The 26,893-nt window shown below is 41.8% G+C and overlaps 1 protein-coding gene across 1 annotated transcript in view; it reads left to right on the forward strand.

Annotated features, from left to right (window-relative positions):
- Positions 1–26,893, forward strand: part of ank2b (ankyrin 2b, neuronal) — a 106,362-nt gene that overhangs the window by 78,294 nt on the left and 1,175 nt on the right. Inside the window, exons 41-52 of the mRNA XM_073474654.1 lie at positions 1,795–6,396; positions 6,932–7,009; positions 7,145–7,276; positions 7,383–7,532; positions 7,688–7,922; positions 8,876–9,012; positions 20,856–21,580; positions 23,295–23,387; positions 24,020–24,103; positions 24,199–24,363; positions 25,185–25,373; positions 25,664–25,755. Coding sequence (XP_073330755.1) covers positions 1,795–6,396; positions 6,932–7,009; positions 7,145–7,276; positions 7,383–7,532; positions 7,688–7,922; positions 8,876–9,012; positions 20,856–21,580; positions 23,295–23,387; positions 24,020–24,103; positions 24,199–24,363; positions 25,185–25,373; positions 25,664–25,755 — 6,682 coding nt within the window. The remainder of the gene's footprint in view (positions 1–1,794; positions 6,397–6,931; positions 7,010–7,144; positions 7,277–7,382; positions 7,533–7,687; positions 7,923–8,875; positions 9,013–20,855; positions 21,581–23,294; positions 23,388–24,019; positions 24,104–24,198; positions 24,364–25,184; positions 25,374–25,663; positions 25,756–26,893) is intronic.

The following is a 26,893-nucleotide window of genomic DNA, read 5'->3' on the forward strand; positions in this document are numbered from 1 at the left end:
GACCATAACAACAAACAAATGTTGTGGTTTCGTTCACATCTCCAAAATCAAACTTTTAATGACATTAAGGCTGACTTAGTAGAGGTTAGGTCGCTGAGAGACTGTTAATATTGATATATATAACATCGATCATTATTATTATTAACAACTGCTTGTGGGATGTAAAATTTCCTATCCTTTGCAGTTGGTTAAAGGGGAATTCCAGTATTTTTTAATCTGGGCCCTATTTTTATCCTGTTTTAATGTGTAAGTGATTCATACTAACCTTAACCTCTGCCGGCATTTGTGCATGTGCTCAGTGTGTGCCATGCAGAACCAGGGTTGTGCAAGTACCCGCTGGCCACCCAAATCTCTGAACCTCGGTTGCTCACACCCATGTGCGCTTGTGCTTAGAGTTCCTGAAATTGGGTGCTAGTAATTGCAAAAGCACACAGTTCCAAGAGCGTAGAGTTCAGAATATTAGCATTCCCTCTAGTTGTAGTCCTCTTGTGTAATGGCAAAGCGAGTTTTCTGAATCCTTCCCCTTCTACCCTTCTAACCTTGTTCATGTAGTAACATGAAAATGGCTAAAATGGAAACTGGCAAGTAAGATTTACTTGGGCAATTTAATTAGCCTATACATATATGGGTGATGTGTTATTCTCTAAAATCCCATGTATGTGTTTTTAAGAAGAATTGAATATGTATAATATGTACAGTATATTTAATGTAGATATAACGGACAGTGTATATTATGGCAGTATTTGTGTAATTGGACCAAAAACTCACCACATTACTGAATGAAGACATATTAGCAAGCAGCTCTTGATCATGAACATCTCTTTTGCACTAAGTATAAATTTAATCAGTACACTGAACTTTCCACTCATTCTTTACCACAACCTTTCCATCAGCACTTCCCTTCGCTATGCATGGAAATAACTTGCCTTACATTAATGTGTATGCGTGTGCTTGTATGTCTGAATAGTTACATGTAATGTCTTGTTAATAAGAGCTAAGTTGTTTTTGTTTTTTTCTTGGTGTGGTTATGTTGGAATGTTCAGTCACAATACCATCTGCTTATGGTTTTGTACACAGTTATTTGTTTTCATTTGAGTTACATTTCACATGTGTAGTTAAACATAAGGCTGAATGGCGGGCAAAAGGAGTTACAGTTTTGTCCCTCCATGCAAGATGTTTTTTTCTAGTATTTTAGAGATCCTCCTTAGATTCTGTGAAAGTGATTGATCTGCTTTGTCTAGAATGAAAAGCATGACAACTCATCATAGACTATCACTGGCTTTCTTTGACAGAAGCAACTAGTATTCTAAGTTGTTTTCAAGTCATTTTTATCACATTGCCATTTTTGTCATACTGAGCAGTCTTGAGATGTTTTGATGTTCTTTCTTTGTTTCCTTTGTTTTCCCATTTTCCATTGTATTTGTTGGTTTCTTGGTTATTGAGTTATTCATAGTCCCTTCACAGTTGGTATACTTTTTCAAATGTCTTTCAGTCTTGTTCAATAGATTTGTCTTGTGAGTGTGGGTGTGATGAGTGTATAAGCAAGTTATTTCCTGCTCATATCATTTGCCATTGGTATTATTTAGCCTTTGCTCCCCCACAGTTCCCCAGAGACATGAAAGTATAAGCCCAATTCCTTCAATACCCTGATGTAGAACCCACTGTGAATTTGTTGTCCTATGATCCCTGCAGTGTGTTCCAATCTTGTCCTGACCACATTCTCCAATGTCTGTCTCCTTTCATTTGAATTTTTGATTTTCTTTACTCCTTACTTGTTCTTCTTCCATATGGAAGATGAAGAGACGGAGACATCAGTCCTGAAATCAGAGCTGATCCGAGAACCAGACCTCCTATCCGACGTGTCAGAGATGAAACAAGATTTGATCAAAATGACTGCCATCTTGACTGCAGACTCCACAGAGAAATCCCCTTCCTTAGGAGGGTGTGGTCTAGAGAAAGGGACTGAGGATGTTTCTGGAGAGCCATTAGAAATAATGGAGAAGGACTTAGAGAAAGTCAAAGAGGACCTAGAGAAAGTCAGTGAAATACTGAGGAGTGGAACATACGAGGGAGAGGCAGCAGAGGAGATAACAAAAGCAGCTAGAATGGCCGAGGAGTGGGTTCTCCTCTCAGACAGTGAGGTAGAGGAGGCCAAAAGGATGGCAACCTTAGAAATGCAAGAGCCTGTCTTACGTGAAAGTAGAGCTAACAGAGGGGCTCCCAGACCTAAAGCCATAAAGGACAGTGGTGACCTGAAAGAATACCTCCTGGATGCACCTGTGAGCTCCAAAACAAAAGCTAAAAAAGAACCAGCCGTCCAAGAAAAATTCACTGATGTTGTGCTACGCAAAAGTGCAAAACCAACCACTCCAACCAAAGTGCATGACAAAACAGCTGCTGGAGATGTTAAAAAGCCAGTCAGGAGGAAGGGGAAAGATCAGGGGCATGCAGAGGAATCAACAGACACAGGTGCTCTTCTAAGTGTGCCCGCAGCTCCTGCCCCAGCATCACCTGTATCCCCAGTGGTTGAAGAAACCCCCATTGGGTCAATAAAGGACAAAGTCAAAGCCTTACAACAGAAAGTAGAGGCAGAGCAAAAGAGCAAAAAGGTCACCGGAAGCAAGCCTTCACAATTGCCTGTTATGGGCAAAGCCTCTCCAAAACCCAAAGAAAGCCCTAAATCAAAACAGGGCCTTCCAAAGTCCCCCAAAGCTGAATCTGAAAAACTTGAAGAGACTATGTCAGTTAAAGAGCTGATGCAAGCATTTCAAACTGGGCAGGACCCCTCAAAGAGAAAGTCTGGGCTATTTGAGTTAAAACCATCCACCACACCAAGATCAGAGAAAACCACAAAATCAGAAGTCATCCAGTCAAAATCCACGACCAAAGCAATGACCTCACGTGTCTCCCAAGAACGAGAAGTATCTTTGGATTCCAAACCTCGCAAGAAAGAGACTACTCAGCAAGACAGAGAGAAAGAAACCAAGTCAGTTGCTGCTGCCCATTCAGAGCTAACTGAAACTGTAGACTTTGGAAATGGTGGCCTTGATGATAGCTCTGACAGCTTAAAACACGAGGGTGTAGCAGACTCACTAAGTGCCAGTTCTGGAGATGGAACCCCTCATATGAGCTCTGAGGACAGTGACAAACATGAGGGTCTAGCCACTCCAGGCACAAGCCCGGAGAGTGGGTGTCTTTCTCCCAAAACTGGACAGCAGACCTTGACAACTTTGGCATCAACTGCCACTACAGTCAAAAAAGAAAGTAAAGACACAGAGAAGTCTGGAGACTCTGGTATAGGGACCACTGGTGACCAACTGTCTACAGAATTGACCCTCCCTGTCTCATCCAGCGAGGCTGCAGATGACCACATTACAAGTGAGTCCATATCTGTTATGAGGAGTGAGTCTAAGCCATCTAAACCTCAAAAGCTTACAAAGCAAATTTCAGAGACTGTAGAAACTTTTCTTAGCGATGACGAGAGCCCTGATCGTCAGCTAGTATTGTCTTTAGTTGGTTCTCCAGCCTCTAGATCATCTTCTCAGCGTCATGAAAGCTTAGAACTGCCTTTAAAACAGGACTCAGATGCTCTCAGTCCATTAGCTGATGACTCTTTGACAATAAGCCACAGAGACTCTCTAGAGGGTAGTCCTCTCATGGAAGAAAACTCCTCCCATAAATCCCCAGACTCAATTGACCCTAGCCCAACCAAGGAATCACCCCCTCATGACTCCTTAGAGAGCAGCCCTGTAGAGCAAAAAAGCCACCCGTCCTTCCCATCAGTTCTAGATCCACCTAGTGAACCATCTAGCCATCCAGAGCCCTGCAAAGCTACAGAATTCCCCCAAGATGCTTTGCGTGGTAGGCTGCTTCGAGACCATGAGGCTAGTGCTGATGATGACAGTTGTGAGCAGACATCTCAGATGACAAGTTCCGGTAAGAGTCCCCTCTCCCCTGATACTCCTAGTTCTGAAGAGGTAAGTTATGAGGTAAACCCCAAACCCCCTGACCATACATTCCTCTCTGTTCCATCCAAACCGGCTGTCATCCCTGAAGATCCAGACGAAGAGGATACATCAGACAGCTATGAAGCTAAGAGAAAAATCACTCCAGAGGAGGAGATGTTTAAGATGGCAGCCAAAATTAAAACATTTGATGAAATGGAACAAGACGCGAGGAGCAAAAAAAACTCTAGAAAAGATTTATTTCCTTCAGCAGATGCCAAAATAGGGGATGACAGCTATGAAACATTAGAGCCCACAAGAGAGAAGCTTTCGCAGAGTGAATGTGGGCTCAATAGACCCGCTGAAGATTCAGAGTTAGCTCTTTTTGTTGATCCCCATATTAAAGTACAACCTCCCTCTCCTTTTTCAGCAGGTTTGCATGATGGATCCCACAGCAAAGAGGTCAAGAACACAACAGCCAGTGTCACTTCAGAGGGACCTCACTCTGTCTCAGGCCAGCATCAGTCAAAATCCAAACTCGAAACTGCACAGGCACAAACAGCCCTACCATCTGCTGATAAAGACAGTACAGCCAAAAAGTCTGCTGGAACATCAAGTGCTGAAAACAGGACAGATGAGCAAAAGGAGGAGAGTTTAAGGAAGTCAAGAGAAAACAAAAGAGATGACAAGAGTGGTCAAAAGTTAGACACGACCGATCAAAAGATTGGTACACAAAAACAAGGTAGCAATGTAACTGATGAAGTGAAAGGAGATCATAAGGTGCATACAGGAGCACCAGAAGCTGGAGCAACTGCTTCCATAGGTCAATCAAAGGAAATGTTCAAACCAGAGGTCTGTATCTATGATGATACAGAAGAGGATGATGATGCACTGGGACCTCCCAGAACTGAGTCAAAAGGTGTCACTGCAAGGGCAGACACTGACTCGTGGTCTACCATGCGGGAGGATGATGCTGCTTTTGCAGCTCGTGTCAAAGAGGAGGAACAAAAGATACTGAATCTGGCAGTAGATCGTCAGTCTCTCCAAGCAACTCCAGACACAACGCCTGGTAGAACACCAACAGAAGAGAGCACTCCTACCAGTGAGCCCAACCCCTTCCTATTCCAAGAAGGGAAACTCTTTGAGATGACCCGAAGTGGTGCTATTGATATGACTAAGAGGAGCTATGAGGAAGAGGCGGGTGGCTTTGCCTTTTTCCAGATAGGAGAACAGCCTTTAGAGGAGCCTCTCTTAGAAGAGCCCAGTCAGGATGTTGTGAGATCAGCAGAAGAACCTGAAGTTGGCCTCAATCTAACACTAGAGGTAAAGACTGAGGAGACTGAGGAATCAAAAGAAACAACCGACTTTGAGCTTCAGTCCCCACCTGAATGTGACCAGCCAGCCTTGAAAGCTGATGCCTCCAAATTTAAAATCCCTAAAATGGGCATTTCAGCTTCATCCAAATCTACAAAGAAAGATCAGACATCCCCTGAAGGTCTAGAGACTAAAACTGAAAAACATGTAAATGAAGGTTGCTTAGATTTAGAAACAACTTGCCCTGACCAAATGATAACGAATGTACAGACAGCAGAAACTACAGTCACTAGATCAGTTTACTCCGAGCAGGGCCAAGAGTCCTCTGATTCTTCTCCAGAGGAACCACAGTCAGTGATAGAAGCCCCCAAACCAACAGGCAAGTCCAAACAAAGTGCTTCCAGTAGTGTTAAAAAGACTCCAGTCAAAACACAAGCTAAGTCTGCTTCTCAAGGTCGGGGTAAATCCTCAATTCCCTCTCCATCTCATGCAACCTCCTCTTCAACAACTCTTAAAAAAGAGGCCTCCTTCACTTCTGAATCAAAATCTAGAATTCCCATCAAGGCTAGCGCTTTAAAGCCTGATTCTAGTGTCAAACGTGCTGAGTCAAACCAAGACAGAAAGCTTAAGGTTCCTGTAAAAAAGGATTCAAGGAGAAAATCTGAGACAGATGCAGGTCCTTCTGTGGATGCCAAAACCAAGACATCTTCCAAAGCCAAGAGCTTCTGTGAGGGGGAGACCACCAAGCCATCTGCTAAAAAGAGTGCTGAGTCAGCAAAATCTAAAAGCTTCCAGTCCAGATTGCCAGTCCGAGGAAAAGGTGGTCAGTCAACAACGCCCACTAAAGAGAAAAGTGAGCCATGCAAACAGTCCATTGAGTTCTTTGAGGAGATAAGTGATGAAGCAGCAAAACTTGTGGCAAGATTGGCACAGGCAGAGACAGAGAATGAACATGAGGCTGCAGCTGCCATCTCAGATGATGAGAGCAGTCTCATTGACCCATCAATAATAGAAAGAGAAACTTTCCCTGAGATGCAGTTCCCTCCCTCAGGAGACGTCTTTCCCATTAGACCACTGTGGGACGACCCTGTTGAGACACAGATGCAGCGAATCCCAGATGATAAAGCCCAAAGTCAAGGTATCCCCCAAGTTTAAGGGGCTATTCTCTATCTGTTGTGCCTCATTAGTACACTGCAGCTGTAAAGGTGCTGCCTCTCTGTCTCTTGTAGTTGAGTCCCAATTGTAGTTAAAGAATCCATGTGACTGTGTCACTTGTGCTGTGTTTGTGTCTGTAATGACGTCTATCTTTCCTTCTATGTGTGCTGAAAATCTCAAGATTGACTTAAAGGCTTTATGGAACTTGGGAAAACAACTTAGTGTCTAAAGTGTTTTAAAGATTATTTAAACCATTGCATGTAATGCCAATGCTCTTCTAGTTATTAAAATGTACATTTCTTAATTATAGTGCCACCACAAGGTTTAACATGACCATTCTATACAGGCATTTTATGTACTTTTAGGGAACAATTTCTGAATTCAATGTAATGAATTACCCCCCCAAAAAACTGTCAAGGAAGCCAGTGAAGTTTTTTGTCGATTCCTTTTGTAAATGTGGTTTGATTTGGTATACCTTGCGGCTCTGACCGCTCATGGCTGTCTGGTGGTATTTACAGTAGATCCACAGGATGAAGCAGAGAGAAAAGAGCAACGGTTGGCCATTATAGCTGACCATCTGGGCTTCAGCTGGACAGGTGAGTCACATCTTAGCTGCAGTGATCAAGGTATCAAACTTAAAATATACACTATTACTTAATTTTTGCTGCCAAACATTTCAAATGCATAATTGTACCATCAAAATCATTACTGTAATTTATTTTCCTCCATAGAGCTGGCGCGAGAACTGGACTTCAGTGAGGAGAGGATCAACCTTATAAGGATTGAAAACCCCAACTCACTTCAAGATCAAAGCCATGCCCTTTTGAAGCTCTGGACAGAGAGGGAGGGAAAGAGTAACACAGGTTAGTGATGAGTAGGGCACAAATGTCTCAAAATGAAATATTTTTGAACAAGTACAAAAAATAAGTAAATAATGTAAAATTTTAGGTCTGTTTTCTGTGTCACCAGAAACCACACTGATCAAAAGACTGACTAAGATCAACAGAATGGACATTGTTCACCTCATTGAAACCAAGATAATCAAGTCCACTCAAGACGAGACTTCATCACATACCTATGCAGAAATCGAGCGGACAATAGCATTGGATCATAGTGAAGGTATGCAAGCCAATGTTAACTTGATGCAGATGTTCAGGTTGTTGTTATACCTTTATAGAAAGTTCTAATTTATTCCTTCCCATTAAGATTCAGACTTATTTTTACCAACCAAAGTATGCACCTTTTCTGTATGCTTGCACTGTATCCTCTATCAGGTTTCTCTGCCCTTCATGAAGACATTGACAGCCCCAGGCCAGGCAGGCGTACAGAGGCCACACGTAGGAGTCCAGGCTCAGGACAAGAGGTACCCATGGTATCAGCAGAGGACCTGTCCTCCAGTTTGTCATCACTTCACGAGACAATGGCAAGATCAGAGACGGATTCCACAGCAACAGGTCTTCTTAGAAATGCCCAGAAAGAGAAACTACAAAAAGAGATGGAGACAACATAGTAAGTTATGCAGGAAGTTTATACATGTGCTCAAAAACATACCTGCAGATGTCAACATAGGTTGTTTTAGATGCTTACTGGTGTTGTGTACAACTTAAAAGATGCATTTCAAATATTTCCTTAAGACCTTTATTCTTCCTTCAATGATTATAATTTTGAAAAGGGGTGGGTTTTTAGATTTTAGTAAGACTTAAAGGGGCAGCTTGTAAGATATGGCCAGACATTTAGTTTATAAACATCAACATTATCAACAGAATGTGAAACAACAGTGTTACTGTTCTGTCAAAGGCATCTTTGTAATGTGTTACAGAGATGTCGACTGAAGTTAGCATGCTAACCAGCTAGCTTCAGCCCGTTCTATCTCATAACCACTTTATTACATTGGAGAAGAGGTGATGTCCGATAGTGAGATAGTCTGACAGTGAAAAAGGGCGATAGCTCCTCTGAGGTTTAGTCAGGAGATGTATGTGAGCAGCGAGTCTGCTACTTAGTCTAATAAATAAACAAAATAAACTCATAGAATATCAAGAAAGGATATATTTTACACATCATTTCTATACTAAACAAAAAAATACAACCGTACACCTTCTGAATTCAAGATGAGTGAACACACTTCATTCAAACTTGTTTACATGTCGCTGATGTCTTAGCTGGCATTTGTCAGTCTCAGATGGAGCCTGTTTTCAGTCCCAGTCTGGTGTTCAGCTGTGTTATGATTCCATTGCCTGTGATCTGAGGTTGTGGTCCAGGCTTACTCTGCTCCCCACTGAGCTACTTGCTGACAGCAGTTAGTCACTACACCCACAGATAGCTACAGCAAATAAGATAGTAAGCAACAGTTAGTGGTCATGCTGCTGCCTATAGTTTTGCATGTTAAGTTTAGACATTATGATAACATGAAGGGATACTCCTCATACTTCATACTGAATATTGAAAACCTCTTTTTTTCACAGCTCATCACAAAGAATTTATGAGGAATTGACAGACACGGTACACACAGGCAGTTTTAAACAAGTAAGTCCTTTCTTCACATTGTACTGCACCACTCCCTACAACCTCAGATCCCATGTGACAAGCCCTGTGTACAGAGGTGCACCCATGTTAGGCACCCAGGTTACCCCACCTCCTTATCCCACTGTTGAACCATGTGATGATGAAGGTCTTGTTGATTATGAGGGAGCAGAGGGCGGAGAGGAGTGGAGCTTGGAGTGCCTACAAACCACCCATTCTGAAGACAATGCTCATTATTTGTCTCCATTGCCTTGGCGAGAATCCAATAGCTCTCGAACAGGTGTATGCGAGAGTCGACCGTTGTCTATGACTGACTTTGGGGATAGTTTGATTGAGTGTGATCAGGCTGAGCAAGACTTCAAGAAACTGTCTATGGAGCTTTTGGAATCCAATGAAGTCTCAGAAAAGATTTCCTTTATACAACAACCAACAACAAGTGAACAAAGGCTTCAGCCTGCTGAGCTTACTTCAGATGCAATGACAGAATCCACGCAGACCAAACAAATGGACAGAAAACACCTGGATGAAGTTTCACATCGACTTTATAAAGTCCTGTATGGATATGATGTTGAACTGATAGATTCAGATGGTGACAATGTGTCTGTGGTGCCCGAAGACATAGTTCCAGCTGAAGTCAAGAAAGATGAAGTTGAGGGAGCTGCTACACAAACAAACATTAATGAAAATGTGTCAAACTCTATCCTTGACATTGAAGTTTACCATGCCTCAAGTTCAGATGACCTTGATCTCAAATCCATTCATGCCATTAAGCAAACCCAGGATATTACCACTCAGGCATTAGCAGATCAGGAACTCATGAGCTCGGGTGGCTTTATTCAGGTGTCACATGACTCAATTTGTGAACAGACAGATGCAAATTCAGTAAATAATGCTCTGTCAGTTATACCAGGAGCCGAGTATAGCTTTGAGCCACCACTGTCTTTCATACTAAATGAACCTGAAAATGAAGTTGTGGATTCTGTAAAGTTTACACAAGACAGTGAGGCATCCAGATATAGATCCCATTTACCAGAATCCACTTCTAAAGCTCTTTGTGAACGTCATAGCTTAGTTCATGATAGATCCTCTTCACCTGAATGTGTGACCGATGCAGCAGTATTACTAACAGAAAGTAGGGCCTCATCTCCTGAATCAGTGTCATCATTAAATGAGCTAAACTTTCTTGCACCCGATTCTCCAATACCTCAGTATAGGCCGTTGTCTCCCCTACCACCTCCTGTTTTTCCATGGGAAAATGTTGATGCTGAGGCTTCAGCCAGGGGGCAACCAGGAGGGACTTATATGCTGTTAACAGTAGAAGCAGAGGAAAGACCATTAACACCAATGGTTTCAAATAAAAGACCATTTGGAAAGCCAGTATCATTAGGCAGCGATTATAGTAATGAAGGATCCATCTCACCTCAATCATTAACTTTTGATTTAGAAGACAGAGCATCATCACCTGAGTCCATCATTTTAGAAGCAATGCAGTGGTTTTTTACATCCTCTGAGCGTGTGACTCCATCTCCTGATTTCCATGAGACAAGACCATCATCTCCTGAATCCTTTGGGTCTATCACTGCACATTGTCAGCTTCCACCAGACTCCCCTGTCCCAGAATTTAGACCAGTCTCTGAGATCTGTACAACCTGGCAAAGTAGGTCGTCATCACCTGAGTCCGTGTCATCGCATTTGGAATTTGAAACACCACTATTGTTATCAACACTTTTTGAAGACAGGCCAACATCCCCAGAATCTGTAGCATCTGTAAACAAATATAAAGCATTGTCAATTGATTCACCTATACCTGATTTCAGTCACAACAGACCTGACTCAGCTATTGTAATGATAGGGGAGAGATCCACTTCACCTGAATCTGTAAGCTCAATTGAAGAATATGCATCATCACTTAACCATGAAGACAGAGCTTCATCACCTCCTTCAGTTGCATCTGGAGATGAGTCTGAATCTGTTTTACCTGTGGTTGGACATACATCACCCTCCCCTGAATCAGTTGAACCTGCAGAGGTAGAGTGGGATTCCATACCTGATGATCATAGAACAAATTCACCTGAACGATTGGTATCTGATACACAGAGCAAACCATCAAAACCAGTGGAATCAGTGTCTGAGAGTGATGATGATTGGGTTGTTATATCGTTGTCTGATATTGAGGAAAGGCCACTTTCACCAGAGTCAGTTCCTGACTACAGTCCAATGTCTCCACAGTCAGAAGAGTTAGACATTAGAGCACCCTCTCCTGAATCAGAAACACTCAATGAGTGTTTATCCCCAGATTCTCCCCTACCACAATATACGCCATCTGTCCACGATGCTGTTACTGTAAATTATTATTCATCATCACCAGAATCTGAGTTGTCAGATACAGAATATGAGGCAATGCCATTGCTCTCAAATTTTGAGAATAGGCCTTTATCCCCAGATTCTAGTGGTTCTAAATGTGACAGGGGGCCATTGCCTAACCTTGTGATTGACCTACCTCTTGAACCAACAGGAGCTACAGTTTTTGTAGAAGCATGTGCTGAAAAGCAGTTTGAAACAAAAACAAACATTCATCGAGAAGAGTCAAAAACTGAAGAAAAAAATCTTCTGAAATTTAATGAACCTGAAGATCTCAAGAAACACTCAGTAGTACCTGATGAGGTTCAGTCTGACAAAACCATTGTCACACCACCCTCAGGAGCTGAGGTCTTACCAACTAATTCAAGTATAGACGTATTATCTCATGATGAAGGAAACTTTAAGGAGGGTCTGCACAATCCCATGTCTAAGAAGAAAAAATCTGTGAGAAAGAAGAAATCTAAGAAATCAATCACAACTGATTATGAACCTGTGCAGGATGTTACACAACATAAAAGAAAATCACCTGAGCCTATCACTAAAACATATAAAGAGAGACTAGAATCTGATCAAGCTCTGTCGCCTATTTTGCCTCCAGAAACTGCTTCTGATCTGACATCATTGGCATTCACTGCAAATGTCCCTGAAGATGAGCAATTATCTAGAGAGTCCTCAATTTGTGTGCCTCAGCATCATATGCCTTTATCCCAAACAGATGATTCAGTGTCAGCCTATAATGTAGCGTATGATGTAGAACATTGGCGGCTCATCTCACAAATCTGTGACCCTCAGTATTTAGGAGAAACCTTCATGGGTAAAAAAGGAGGGTTTCAGTTTGGTGTAACAGACATGGAGTCTTATCAAACAGAGGCAGATGTGACATTTGAAAATGTGTCTGTTGTAGAGAAAGCTTCTTTTCAATCAGGACGTTACCCAAGATCACTTTCACCAGATTCGGAGGCTGAATATAGACCCATGTCACCACATTCGCTGTTGGTGCTGGACTCACTTAGACGAGAATCCTTCCACTCAGGGGACTCTGTGGATAGTCAGCGAGCTTTATCACCAGATTCCCCTATTCCTCAGTACCTTGCCTCTCTCTCTGGAACCTCACACATTTACTGTAGATCAGTGTCAACAGAGTCAGTACTGTCAGATCTGGAGGCTGATTCGAATATTTCATTTGTTTTTGAGGACAGACCAGCCTCTTGTGATTCAGTAGCCTCTGTCAACCGTGTACTGTCACCTGAATCACCTATTCCTGATTTTAGACAGTTTTTACCAGATTCAGTTGTAATTACTAGATTGGATCGGTCTTCATCACTGGAATCAATAACCTCTGATCTGGAATGTGATTATTTCTCTTTGCCATTATTGTTTGCTGAGAACAGACCATCATCACCTGATTCTGTCGATGAAAATGGGCCACTTTCTACTGAGTCCCCCGTTCCTGTATTTAAACAGACTTGCCCAGAATTAAATGTTTGGACCACACTGGAAAGATCCACATCACCTGTTTCAGTTTGTTCAGATAAGGAATATGGTGCTATATATCTATCACAACTATCCTCTGACAGGAGACCATCCTCACCTGATTCAGTAGTTTCTGGGGATGACTACAGAGGTGACTCACCGATACCAGATTTCAAAACAGGGCTGACAGAATCAGTTTCAGTTGTTGCTCATAGATCATCTTCTCCTGAGTCAGTGATTTCTGATTCTGAATTTACACACTCAAGTATAGACATAAGTATTTGCAAGCATAGATCTGACTCACCAGAGTCACAAGTATCGGAGACCACAGAGAGACAATTAGGGGGTATTGGGGAAACCTCATCTCTAAAGGCAGTAAATGTGCCAGTATATAGACTTGTTTATGATGCTGAACTTTGGAAGCTCATTTCTCAAATACGTGATCCTCACTATGTTGGAGAAACTTTTTGCAGTAAAACCGGTGTTTTTGAGTATGCTGGAACAAGAATTGAGTACTTTCTAGAGGATTCAGATGTAAAAGAGGGAGAATTAGAGGATGGTGTGAAGATTGACACTGAAGATTCATCTGATGCAGATGTTCCTCAACCAATGCAAACAAAGACCAAGGGGGAACACAGACCAGTGTCTCCTGATTTTGGGTCAGAACACAGGCCTCTGTCACCATCAGAGTCTTTAAAAGACTCCTCTCCAGATCCCCAAGTTATGAATTCTGAATCAGTAGTTACTATGTTTCAAGAAAGGCAATCAGCTGCTAACGCAACATTTACAGTAAACCAGCTGATGAGTAAACTTTATGATCCCTTTTATGTAGGAGAAGCCTTTATAAGCACAACTGAACAGTTTGATTATGTGGAGACTAGTAAGGAGTACAGTCCCATTGATTCAGGTGATTCACTTCTGAGATCTGATTCTCAGGATACAGGGAACTCTGAGGATGAGTCTAGACCTTTGTGTCCAGATTCACCCATTCCCCAATTTTCTGTCTCACTTCCTGAAGCCCTAGTGGAACATCACAGGGCATCATCTTCTGAACCCGTGTCAGACACAGAACTTGAGCAATGTGATGTTGATGCTTTATCTACTGAGTCAAGGTTATCATCTCCTGAATCAGATGGCTCACTAAGCAAACACAGGCCTCTCTCTCCTGACTCACCAGTGCCTGACTTTAAGACAGAGTTACAGAACTCTCTTGCTTTAGTTGGCGGATATAGATCATCCTCACCTGATTCAGACACCTCAGATCTTGAGGATTCATCAAGATGTTTGCCTTCAGAATTTGACTTTCAAGACAGACCGGATTCTCCCGATTCAGTGACATCAGAAATTAATATGAGGCCACTTTCACCAGAATCGATTCCAGAATATAGGCCTATGTCCTCTCAGTCACTGCTGATAGCAGCAGGGTTAAGAACATCATCTCCTGATTCAACAACATCAGATAATGAGCTCAGGACTTTCGCGGCAGATTCTCCTGTACCACAGTTTAGGCAATATATAGAATCAGCTGTGTTAATTCCAGGGAGCAGGTCATCATCACCCTTATCTGTAATGTCAGACACTGACATGTATGTTCTGGACATGCAATTTATTGATGTGCAAGGGACATCCTTCACACCCGATTCTGAAAATGAGTTGAGGGCAATAGATTCACCCATACCTGAATTCAGACAGGCTGTACTTTACCCAGCCATTTCAAATGCTGAATACAGGTCTATGTCACCAGAGTCAGTCTTTTATTCAGATATAGATTATGATGATGAGCCATTTGCATTAGTATTTGATGATCATAGACCTTCATCTCCTGATTCAGTGGCATCCAAACGCCAGACCCTGTCACCTGATTCACCTATACCTCAATTCATTACAAGAGTATCCGAACGTTTTCCGTCATTTGTTGGGTTTAAGCCAGTATCCCCTGAATCAGCCATATCAAATGTTGAGTGTGCACCTTTGATGAATTTCCCTCCTGATACTGAAGATAGACCAAACTCTCCAGAGTCATTAGAACTACAAGTTGTAGAGAGACCACTGTCACCCGATTCGGAAGCAGAGTATAGGTCTTTCTCACCTACATCACTGCTGTCAATGTCCAATTTCAGATCATCCTCTCCTGAATCAATTGGCTCTCTGAATAAATTTAGGGCTCTTTCACCAGACTCCCCTATTCCAGAGTTTAGACAGGCCCTACAAGAGGCCTTACACACACTCATGGAATGTAGATCCTCCTCACCAGAGTCAGTGTTGTCAGATTTGGAAGTGGAAATGGAATTACCGTTCTCTGTGTTACTTGAGAACCGACCTTCATCAACTGAGTCTTTAGCATCAGTCAGTAAATACAGAAGACTCTCACCTGATTCTCCCATACTTGACTTTAGGCCAGCTTTGCCAATTCCACTTGCTGACATTAAGTCTTACAGGTCATTATCGCCAGAATCACTGACATCAGATGAAGAACTTGCTCCCCTATTATCTCAGCTTTTTGAAGTCGAAGGGAGCACAAATTCTCCAGAATCGTTTTATGAATACCAGTGTTTGTCTCCAGACTCTCCAATACCTCAATACACTTATACTGAACATCCCATGTTGGCAGTAATATATAGATCTGCATCACCTGGGTCAGAACATTCAGATGAGGATTTGGAGACAGATTTGTGTATCCCTTGGCTTTTTGAGGAGAGAGCAGCATCTCCTGGTTCAGCTTCATTCATAGATGAATTTAGACCTCTTTCACCAGATTCACCCATTCCTGAATTTACACTGGCACTTTGTGAATCCACCATATCTCACATGGACTTGAGGTCCACTTCACCTGAATCAACGTTGTCCGATTTGGACATGGAAATTGAGTCATCTTTCCCAGTGATCATAGAAGACCGACCTTCATCTCCTGAGTCCTTAGCATCTCTGAGTAAATACAGAAGACTCTCTCCTGATTCCCCTGTATCTGACTTCAGACAGGCTTTTCCAGAGACATATCCTGAGTTTAGTGCTTACAGGTCTTCATCACCTGAATCCCAGTCAACATGTTCAGATATAGAATACATCGTTACGAGCCTAGGAACACTAGTTTATGAAAAAAGAAACCCTTCTCCTGGCTCAGGAGAATCTGGAGATGAATACCAGGCTCTGTCACCAGACTCGCCCATACCTGAATTCACACAGGCACTTCATGAGTCCCCTGTTTCACATATGGACTTAAATTCCGCTTCCCCGGAATCTGTCTTGTCTGATTTGGACATGGAAATTGAGTCAACTTTCCCAGTGATCATAGAAGACCGATCTTCATCTCCTGAGTCCTTAGCATCTCTCAATAAATACAGAAGACTCGCTCCTGATTCCCCTGTTTCTGACTTCAGACAGTCTTTTCCAGAGAGATATCCTGAGTTTAATGATAACAGGGCTTCATCACCTGAATCCGAGACTTCAGATATAGAATATGCTCCTTTCATTTCACAGATGTCTGATTTTGAGGACGGAGCAGAATCCCATCAATCAGGCTGGTCTGACTCTGATGTTCGAGGGTTGTCTCCCGACTCTCCACTGCCCCAGTACACCATGATTGCAAACACTATGTTAGGAATAAGATACAGATCCACATCACCTGAATCAGTATTTTCAGATGAGGATTTAGACACAGATTTATGTATCCCTTGGCTTTTTGAGGAGAGAGCAGCATCTCCTGGTTCAGCTTCATCCATAGATGAATTTAGACCTCTTTCACCAGATTCACCCATTCCTGAATTTACACTGGCACTTTGTGAATCCACCATATCTCACATGGACTTGAGGTCCACTTCACCTGAATCAACGTTGTCCGATTTGGACATGGAAATTGAGTCATCTTTCCCAGTGATCATAGAAGACCGACCTTCATCTCCTGAGTCCTTAGCATCTCTGAGTAAATACAGAAGACTCTCTCCTGATTCCCCTGTTTCTGACTTCAGACAGGCTTTTCCAGAGACATATCCTGAGTTTAGTGCTTACAGGTCTTCATCACCTGAATCCCAGTCAACATGTTCAGATATAGAATACATCGTTACGAGCCTAGGAACACTAGTTTATGAAAAAAGAAACCCTTCTCCTGGCTCAGGAGAATCTGGAGATGAATACCAGGCTCTGTCACCAGACTCGCCCATACCTGAATTCACACAGGCACTTCATGAGTCCCCTGTTTCACATATGGACTTAAATTCCGCTTCCCCGGAATCTGTCTTGTCTGATTTGGACATGGAAATTGAGTCAACTTTCCCAGTGATCATAGAAGACCGATCTTCATCTCCTGAGTCCTTAGCATCTCTCAATAAATACAGAAGACTCGCTCCTGATTCCCCTGTTTCTGACTTCAGACAGTCTTTTCCAGAGAGATATCCTGAGTTTAATGATAACAGGGCTTCATCACCTGAATCCGAGACTTCAGATATAGAATATGCTCCTTTCATTTCACAGATGTCTGATTTTGAGGACGGAGCAGAATCCCATCAATCAGGCTGGTCTGACTCTGATGTTCGAGGGTTGTCTCCTGACTCTCCACTTCCCCAGTACACCATGATTGCAAACACTATGTTAGGAGTAAGATACAGATCCACATCACCTGAATCAGTATTTTCAGATGAGGATTTAGACACAGATTTATTTATCCCTTGGCTTTTTGAGGAGAGAGCAGCATCTCCTGGTTCAGCTTCATCCACAGATGAATTTAGACCTCTTTCACCAGATTCACCCATTCCTGAATTTACACTGGCACTTTGTGAATCCACCATATCTCACATGGACTTGAGGTCCACTTCACCTGAATCAGGGCTGTCCGATTTGGACATGGAATTTGAGTCATCTTTCCCAGTGATCATAGAAGACCGACCTTCATCTCCTGAGTCCTTAGCATCTCTCAATAAATACAGAAGACTCTCTCCTGATTCCCCTGTTTCTGACTTCAGACAGGCTTCTCTAGAGACATATCTTGAGTTTAATGCTTACAGGGCTTCATCACCTGAATCCGAGTCGACATGTTCAGATATAGAATACATTGTTACGAGCCTAGGAACACTAGTTTATGAAAAAAGAAACCATTCTCCTGGCTCAGGAGAATCTGGAGATGAATACCAGGCTCTGTCACCAGACTCACCCATACCTGAATTTACACCAGCAGTGCCTGAATGTGTTATTGTGAATATTGGTTTTAGATCATCCTCCTCTGAATCCATTGAATCAGATATTGAGTATGCTTTGAGTGAGTTGCTGATGTCCATGAATTCTGGTGTTGACGATAGACCAGTTTCTCCTGAATCGGCAGGATCAGAGGTACAAGAGAGGCCACTTTCAGTTGAATCCATACCAGAATACAAACCCTTGTCTCCGAAGGCATTGATGTTACTTGGAAACATTCGATCTGTATCTCCAGAATCTACTCAATCACTTGATGAACACAAGAGGTTGTCTCCAGACTCCCCTCTTCCTTGGTTTACACAAAATGTTGATGAGACTATGACTGCAGAAACACACTATGGGTGTTCATCCCCAGAATCAATATTGTCATATACTGAATGTGATTTGGCTTTATATGATGGAAACACCATTGATAGGCCACTATCACCTCAGGCAGAGAGGTCAGATGATGAATGTAAACCCTTGTCGCATGAATCACCAATACAAACTTTAGGCCAATTATGCACAGAAGAGACTGCAGTATCACCAGAGTCTGTTGAATCATGTAAGGAAGAATTTCTCCTGGCATCCAAATCTTTAGTATCTGAATTAAAAGTCCAAATTTCCAATGAAGCAACCATTGATACTACTGCTTCATCAACAGCGATGGCACCTACCTCACTTGGAGAATCAGTCATCATGGTAGCTGAGTATAATCTTGTTGAGGATGCGGAGTTGTGGAAGCTGATTTCTCAAGTACGTGATCCTCAGTATGTTGGAGAAACTTTCAGCCGTAAAACGGGATTTATGCAATTTATTGGCAGTACGATAGAAAGGAGAGTTCCAGATGATGAGCAGGATACTATAGTAGAATATGAAAATGGGCAAGATTCCTTTGCCACAGTACCACCTTCAGAGTTTACACATCCATTAAGTACAAAAGACACAGCTCCAACAGATGATGGCATTCTTTGCACTTCAAGTGCACAAGTCATATCTAACTTACCTGTTTTAGAGTCACCTCCACCAATGATTGAACATATTTTGTCCTCAGGTGAAGCTCCATACAGACAAGCTCAGTACACATTTGAATTACCTGCCACTGAGGCACAGGCAACAGATTCTGATGATGATTGGGTGGTTGTATCAGTATCTGACAGAGAGGATAATGATGAACGGTATTCACCAGAATCTTGGACAGACTCCGGACCCATGTCCCCTAATTTAGTCATGGTGTTAGAAGCAAGAGCATCATCACCAGAATCTGTAACATCAGTCAATGAGCACAGACCGCTCTCACCGGATTCCCCCTTACCTGAATTTACAATGGCGTTGCCGGAATGCATAACGTTCCTGAGATCAGTATCATCCTCACCTGAACCTGTAGCATCAGAAGATCGGAATGTGATCAATAGGTCATTGTCATCAGAGTCACAGCCTGAATATAGACCTATGTCACTTGAATCAGCCATGCATATGGCTGACAAAAGAGCATCATCCCCAGAATCATTGCCTGAGTTCAATGAGAACAGGTCTCTGTCTCCGGACTCTCCCATCCCTGAGTTTAAAGTATCATTGAAGGAGAACACTTATATGCATAGGTCATCATCACTTGAGTCATTGGGATTCTCAGATTCAGAGTGCGAGCTTGAAGTCACTTCATCAAGAGTTGCTGAGTATGACAGACCATCCTCACCTGAGTCTGTCAATGAGTTCAGACAACTATTGCCTGACTCACCAGTACCTGAGTTTATGAGAATATTGTCCTCTTATTTTATGGATGCTACCAACATGGATAGATCATCCTCACCAGTGTCTTTGTCATCAGACTCTGAATTTGTTGCTTTACCCATTGATTGTTGGATTGATGATAGCCCAAGGCCACTGAGCCCTGAATCTGCTGAGTCAGAGGAGGAATTAGGCTTTTGTTATGAGCAGACTGACAGATTTGTCTGTAAACCCAAACTTAGGAGTCATGTGACATCTCCTTTATCGCCTGATCTGTCTTCATCATTACCTAACAAAAGACCTTTGGCTGCCTCACCATTGCTAGTTCAAACTGCTAAGACAAAGTCTGAGGAAGGACATGTCAGTCCTGGCTGGCAAAATACAACAGGATTGAAATCAGAAGTCTTGTCATATAATGAATGGATGCAGCATGAATCAGAAGCTGAAGGTATCTCAACTACACAAACAACTGTTTGTGAGGAAGACGTCCAAAAAGGCTTTCCTGTGAAGCCATCACTTGTTCAAGACCCAAGAATGAAGCCCTTACACATCAGTCCTGGAGAACTTAAGAGCAAGACAGCCTCAGAACGGGTAAGACTGAGAGCATGACAACCAAGCAACAACACTTATTTTGGATGAATTCGTTAACGTGTCATTTGGATGGACTAAATAACTGTGTGGTTTGACAAACTAACAACAAAATTTAGTGCAGTTAAGTCGTTGAATTTGTCCGGACATTGCGAGGATGTTTAAAAGTTGCATGTCATGGCTTCACATCTATTGTTCTAAATCTAATAAGATGTTGGCTGGATGGAAAATAATCTGTCACTGCAGAGTGATGTGATGCTAACCTGATGAAATGTTAAGGTCAATTTGATGGTGCATACCAACCTGTGGGTAGATTTTTTTTGTGAACTTATTTAGATCATGTTGATATTCACTTACAGGCTCTTCCTCAGCCACCAGAGGAAACACATTTTCATACAGACGATGAGGTGCAAAGAAAGCTGTTGACTGCCACAACAATGAAACAAGACAACACTGAAATAGGTTTTCTGTTCACTACTGAGAAACCGACAAAATCAGTTCCACTACAACTTCCTGACCAGAGCCTATACACAACCCACAGAACTGTTACTCCAGTCCTACCTGAGAAGACATCCTATCCAAAGTCTGAAAGATCTTATGGGTACTCAGATTTGGAGTTGTCCCCTGAGAAAGCACAGATCAGTGAGCTTTTTTCACCCATGTCAACACAGTTTCTGGCGCCACCAGATTATGAAGCAGTATTTTCAGGACATCAAACCCTAAGGGTTTCCGAATGTAGCCAAGCCTCCTTGAATGATTTGAGTCCAGTGTCTCCAGTGTTCAGTGACTCCATTTCAGCTCAGGTTGTGAAGGAAGCAAACACCAAAAGAGAGTCTGAAAATCCTGAAGACTTTGAGTTTTCCCCAGACTTTGACAGAGTCCTCTCAGAATTTGAGAAAACAGTCTCTGAATTTGAATCAGAGGATCCAAAGGTCCTATCAAAGGACCTCAGTAAGAGATCAGAATCTCCAGAGCACTCTGACTCTGATCTAGAATTCTTTGACTGCAGACAAGCCGTCTCGGACTTCTCTGAACCAGAGGAACTGAAACTGGAACATGAGATTACCTATCATATCTCCGAACCCCCATCCCCAATGCCTGGGAGCAGCCCAGATGTTGGCTTCCTGAAAGAGAGCCTTCTGTACCCTGCTCAGCATTACCTCCGAGTGCAAGATTCCAAGCGCTTCTCCTCTGGCAGTGAAAGTCTTGGTGAATTTGCTTATGATTCAGAGGGTTCACGGGAGTGTCAAACAGAGGGTCACGCCCCCGTGTGTGAGGAGCTTCCTTCCAGAGATCAGGCAGGGTATTACGATGATGATGACTTCCTGGGAAGGGTAAGAGGTTGAGCATGAGCACGGTGCTACACTGGCTGGTGTTTTGCCTGGCCAGGCTGGTTGCTGTTGTGCGTCATTTGAGACTTAGAAGATAAATCACACAAGTTTGCACTTTATGGACTAAATGAGGCTCATGAGTGCTTTTGTGTGCATGTGTGCCTAAACTTTTGAGAAATAACAAAAATTTAACAACTGTGATGAGTTGCTGTAATAAATATTGCATCATGAGTGACTGCAAAAGCGTTTTTGATGTTGGTGTTGAGATTTATTTGCAGTTCCTTATTATGAAGTCAGTGGTGACATTTAAAAAAAACGGCTGTAAAGAACTGATCCCATAACATTTAACTCTTTGTTCACATCAGCACCTGTTTGCATTCTTTGATTTCTGCTTGTTGTTGTTCCCATCGGTGTGCGAAATATCATTTGGTGGGCCCCAGGCAGACCGCACCACTTAGAGCAGACCTACTACAACCACACAGTAAAGAAATATTTCAACCACCACATTTTCCATGAATTTGGACATCATGACTCTATCTGTCCATTATAGGCACTTGGGAAATGAAGTGACTCAAATAACAATATACTATATGTACAGCTTTCAAAAGAAATTACAACTTCCTCCACCAAGTAGGTTATGTTTTCAGCTGTGTCCATTTTTTGGTTGGTTTTTCAACAGGATTACACAACAACTATGTACCTGATTTTCACAAAACTTAGATGGAGGATGGGTCATGGCCCAAAATAGACTCCATTAACTTTTGGTGCAGATTCGGAGTAAGGGACGGATCCAGGAATTTTTTCTCACTTTCTTTAACATTGCTAGTAAGGACATTTTTGTTAACATCTCAGGGAATAATGCATGAATTTTGATGAAAAAATCAGGCATATTTAGGTGGCTGATATCTATCTATGAGTCAGTACAAAAGGGGACTGTTAGGGACCCTGGAATAGCCATGTTGGCTAACTGCATTCGGATCTCCGGTCCGGAGATGTTTTTTGTCTCCTGTTCAGAGATGTGAAAACCTGCCCTGTACCTGCAAAGCTGAGCTCTGGAATCAACCCATTACACTCAGTTGTCTCTAAATCAATCCTGACTCGCGACCTCACCCGTAATTATATGTGCTTCAAGCAGTCTGAAGGGCGAATGGCAAATGTCCAAATCTCATTTTGATTATTAGTTTGTTTTGAGATGTAAGGACTGTGCTCGAGATTATTCTGTTGACTAAATGAGGAATGATGTTTTGCAGATGGACTTGATTATGATCAATCAGCTATCAGCAATCAGCTGTCTCGTCATTGTCAGTGATATTTTCTTTGCCTCCTCACCTCTCAATACTTCAAAATCCAATCTTCACAGTAATGATCCACATAAATAATTATCTTATTGTTGTGACCCCACTTTCAAATTAATTCTAGGTGTTAATTGGGGGTCTGAGATTCTTTGTATTTCGCACACTGCTTCCCATCCATGCACGTTTACTTCATTTGAAAGTTTTTGCATAACTGTGCCTTCTCTTCATCTCACTTCACTATTGTGTACAATTTAATTTTATACCCTCATTCCCATTTGTCTGTACATATACCTTTTTGGTAACTGAACATAAAAGTGAGGTAAAGAGAGAAGAAGGAACAGCCACAGTCTGCAGGAGTGTGCTAGACTAACACTGTGCAGACCTGATACATTGACCCATGCTGGTTGTGTGCTGTCTCCCAGGAGATAGCAGAGGAGCTAGGGGTACTGTCCTCTGATAGCTCAGAGGAGGAGGTGCTGACCACCAGGGTGGTCCGACGCAGAGTTATCATTCAGGTAAACATGCATGATGAAGCTGTGCAGCCCCAGTGCTCTTTGGAGTGATGCAGGGTTAGTGGGTGGCAGAGTTTATGTGCTCTTCGGTATTTTTCTTTTCATGCTGGACTTGACTTACTGAGTTAATTGTATACTACAGAGCATCCAACAGTTACATTTGCTTGGCACAAATGTTACTTTTTGCGATGTAGCAGTAGAATTGGAGGCTGAAAGAGGAGCTCTAAACTACGTTGTATTTTGTCATTTAGTTGTTTCCTTCCCACTCAGTTTTATTTTTTTCATGTCATGTCATGTTTTTGTTTGATGAAGATTCAGTAGTGAGAAATTAAAGTCACAATGTGTACAATTTTTTAAGTTTTCAATATAGGCGACCCCAAGTGGAAGTGTAAATAAAGTCAATGGTTGGCAGTAATGCAAGACACCAATTTTCAGCAGAACAACAAAAAACAACAACATATCAAATCTGAATGATTTGAAAGAAAAAGTCTACGCAAAATATGTAAAAAAGTTTGCAGATTTAATGCTGTCGGTCATTCTTAAAATACTTTCTGTAATAAAAATAACTTGTTGTTGATTGTTCCCTTCTGTGAAGTACCACATGAATTGACAGTATGTGTTGTGTCTTCTTACAGGCAGATAACCTACCAGATATCCCACTACAGGCGGTCACAGAGGAGAAGTACACAGATGAGCATGGCAACATCGTAGTTAAGAAAGTAAGAGAATACTCAAAGATATGAACAACATCAAAATATCCTAAATTTGCCAAGTCATTACAGGGGAGTTATTTTCTTTCTGTGTTTTCCACCAGATCACACGGAAGGTGATTCGTAAATATGTGTCACCTGATGGCATGGAGACACAGGAAGTGACCATTGAGGGCTCTCACCAGGAGACAGTGCAGATCGAGGAGGGAGACACTGTCTCTAGAGTGGTAAAGAGAACTGTGCTGCACAGTGACGGAGATCAGAAAGAGGTTAGTGTAATCTACCAACTACTTTTATTTCGTTTAATAGCAGCGACATTTTATGATGAAAAACATTCATTGCTTTTAATAGTTACAATCCTGCCATTGTTCATTGCAACTTTGACACTGCACCTGGTGGTTGGTCATGAAGAAAGTTCTCTGCTGCGTTCAAGAGTTGTATGAAGTTTGTAAATGTAAAGCTGTGGCGAGAACACACTAAAAAGACACTTCACCTGTAACACACTGAAACTGCATCCATTAAAAATACCCATGTGGTACAGAGACAAACTCATACACCTGAAGGTTTAAAAAAGCATGTTTAGTTGCCAGAGTTCTACCTGAACTAGCTCGGTAATGTTGCTTACTATCATTACTATTACATAGGGAAAATGATGTTGCTTTTACAAGCCTACACCTTCTCACTGTAAAGGAAATGCAGCGTTCATGAATCAATAAATAATTGTATTCCTAATTTCTGTTATTATTCTGAATCTGTCCATATCAGTATTTTAACATTTTTTGGGTCTTTAAGTCTCAAGTCCTCTGTTAAGTTTAATTTAATCAGGCTAGCACTGTCCACACACACTTTGCTCACAAGGAACTACAGATGCGAATTAGCTTGAACCTATAATATAACCTATCCAGCACACTGGAGGCTGATAGGAATGTTATTAGCTTTGCGGGTATTTGGCCATGAAAGTATAGGATAAATTGAAATTTTGACCAAATGAGATATAAGATAAAACTTACTTACAAAGTACATTATACATTATACATACCAAGGTGCATATAACATTTAGTCCCTTGACATCTTGTCATCATCTCTCCAGTTGACCTTCTCGGAGCCCTTGGCCCTGGGTGCCGCCACATCATCAGAATTTGAGGTAGAGCCAGTTCAAGGTCGAAAGGTCAGCAAGGTTGTCAAGACGACGGTGGTGAGAGGAGAGAGGATGGAGAAGCAGATGGGAGACCCCTCGCTGGCTGCAGATCTCCCTTCAGCCAGAGAGGACTTTGAGAAGGTCAGTGTGTCCAAACTAGAAGAAAATCTTAAAAATGATGCTGTCAACAACTGATTTCACACATTACCTAGGTATTTTATATTAGTGATGACAAGAAAATTTAAATAAATGGAGGTGTTGCTGGTTTTTATACAAGAGTATGCTTTTATAAATGCTTTCGCAACACGCTAATGCATACTTTTATAACTCGTCAGTAATTACTGTTGAGCAGATCTTTACATCGTGTTTCCAGTGTTCATCTATCCTCCTCCCTCTGATCATTCTGTCCTCCCTCGTTCTTTCCCCTCCAGGCATTGAGTTATGCTGGAGGCTTTGGGAAAATGCTCCTGCCTCATGTAGTAGAGAAAGAGTTTGTGCAGGACGACGGCTCTGTGGTTAAAAGGTTGGACAGCAGCATGGGAGTGTGTAGAAATGACCACAACGACACTGGTGTTTGCTAAGAGGGCATTGATCAGAGCTTAACATGGAAGCATGGTGTGATTGCACGTTATCCTCTAACCTTTAATGTTACAGTCCCCACTTTGATTCTTGAAGGAAATTGTCAAAGGAAAATTTTGGCTGATATCTGAGATCCAGTGACACTTCCCACACACTACCTTCTAGGAAAAATTAGAAGCAGCAAGGTTTTAAAGCTCCAATTTTTAGATTTTTTATCTGTGTGTAGAATTTTTTGTGTTTGTCAAGTGCTTTTTGTGGAAAATGAGAGAATCCCAGTTAAAATAGTGCGATCATTTTATTGCTTTTATCCCATTCTTCAGTGTCCAATAGTGTAGATACTACCACTGACCACTGGGGGGCACCAACATTGGTGAATTTCAAGTTGTACACATGCTGCAGATCTACCTTGTTTAACACTGAACTGTGTTTCAAGACTGAAGCAGTTGATTGTTCTTTAAATGTTTTAGATAAGATGAAGTGTACATCCTACATGCAGGCTTGGGGAGTAATGAAATACATGTAACAGGATTAAGTAATTAGGATACAAAAAAAGGTAACTGTATTCCAGCGAAGTTACAGAAAAGAAATATGTAATAAGATTACAGATACATTAAAATAGGGGACAACTAACAGGATTACAGTTTTAATAAAGGAATGATATACTTATACATACACTTGTATACTTATACACTATATACAATTGAAATGATGGCCAAATGAAAACAAAGCCCAGATGAAAAACATTTTAAGCAGTGTTTTAGTATGAAATGTGGACAAAGTTGCATGACTTGCGTTCAGTATTTGACATACCATATTTAAAAATGCTTGTTTAACACAACTTGTAAGTTGCTGTAGCACAGGACTGTGAAAAACCACACAAATCATTCAACTACATATTTTGTGCATTACATCCATAAGAGGAAAAACCAGTCCTAACTACTTGTTTAGATATTTCTATTTTAACATAAACATGATCTTTCAAAATATCTACACACCTACACATTACGAAAAAGACAAAATAATTGCTACATATGTTAAAACTTTAATGACCATGGACTTCTCTCTATTCGCATTTAGATTAA

This window comes from Pagrus major, chromosome 10 (genome assembly GCF_040436345.1).
Source record: "Pagrus major chromosome 10, Pma_NU_1.0".
NCBI classification, from domain to species: domain Eukaryota; kingdom Metazoa; phylum Chordata; class Actinopteri; order Spariformes; family Sparidae; genus Pagrus; species Pagrus major.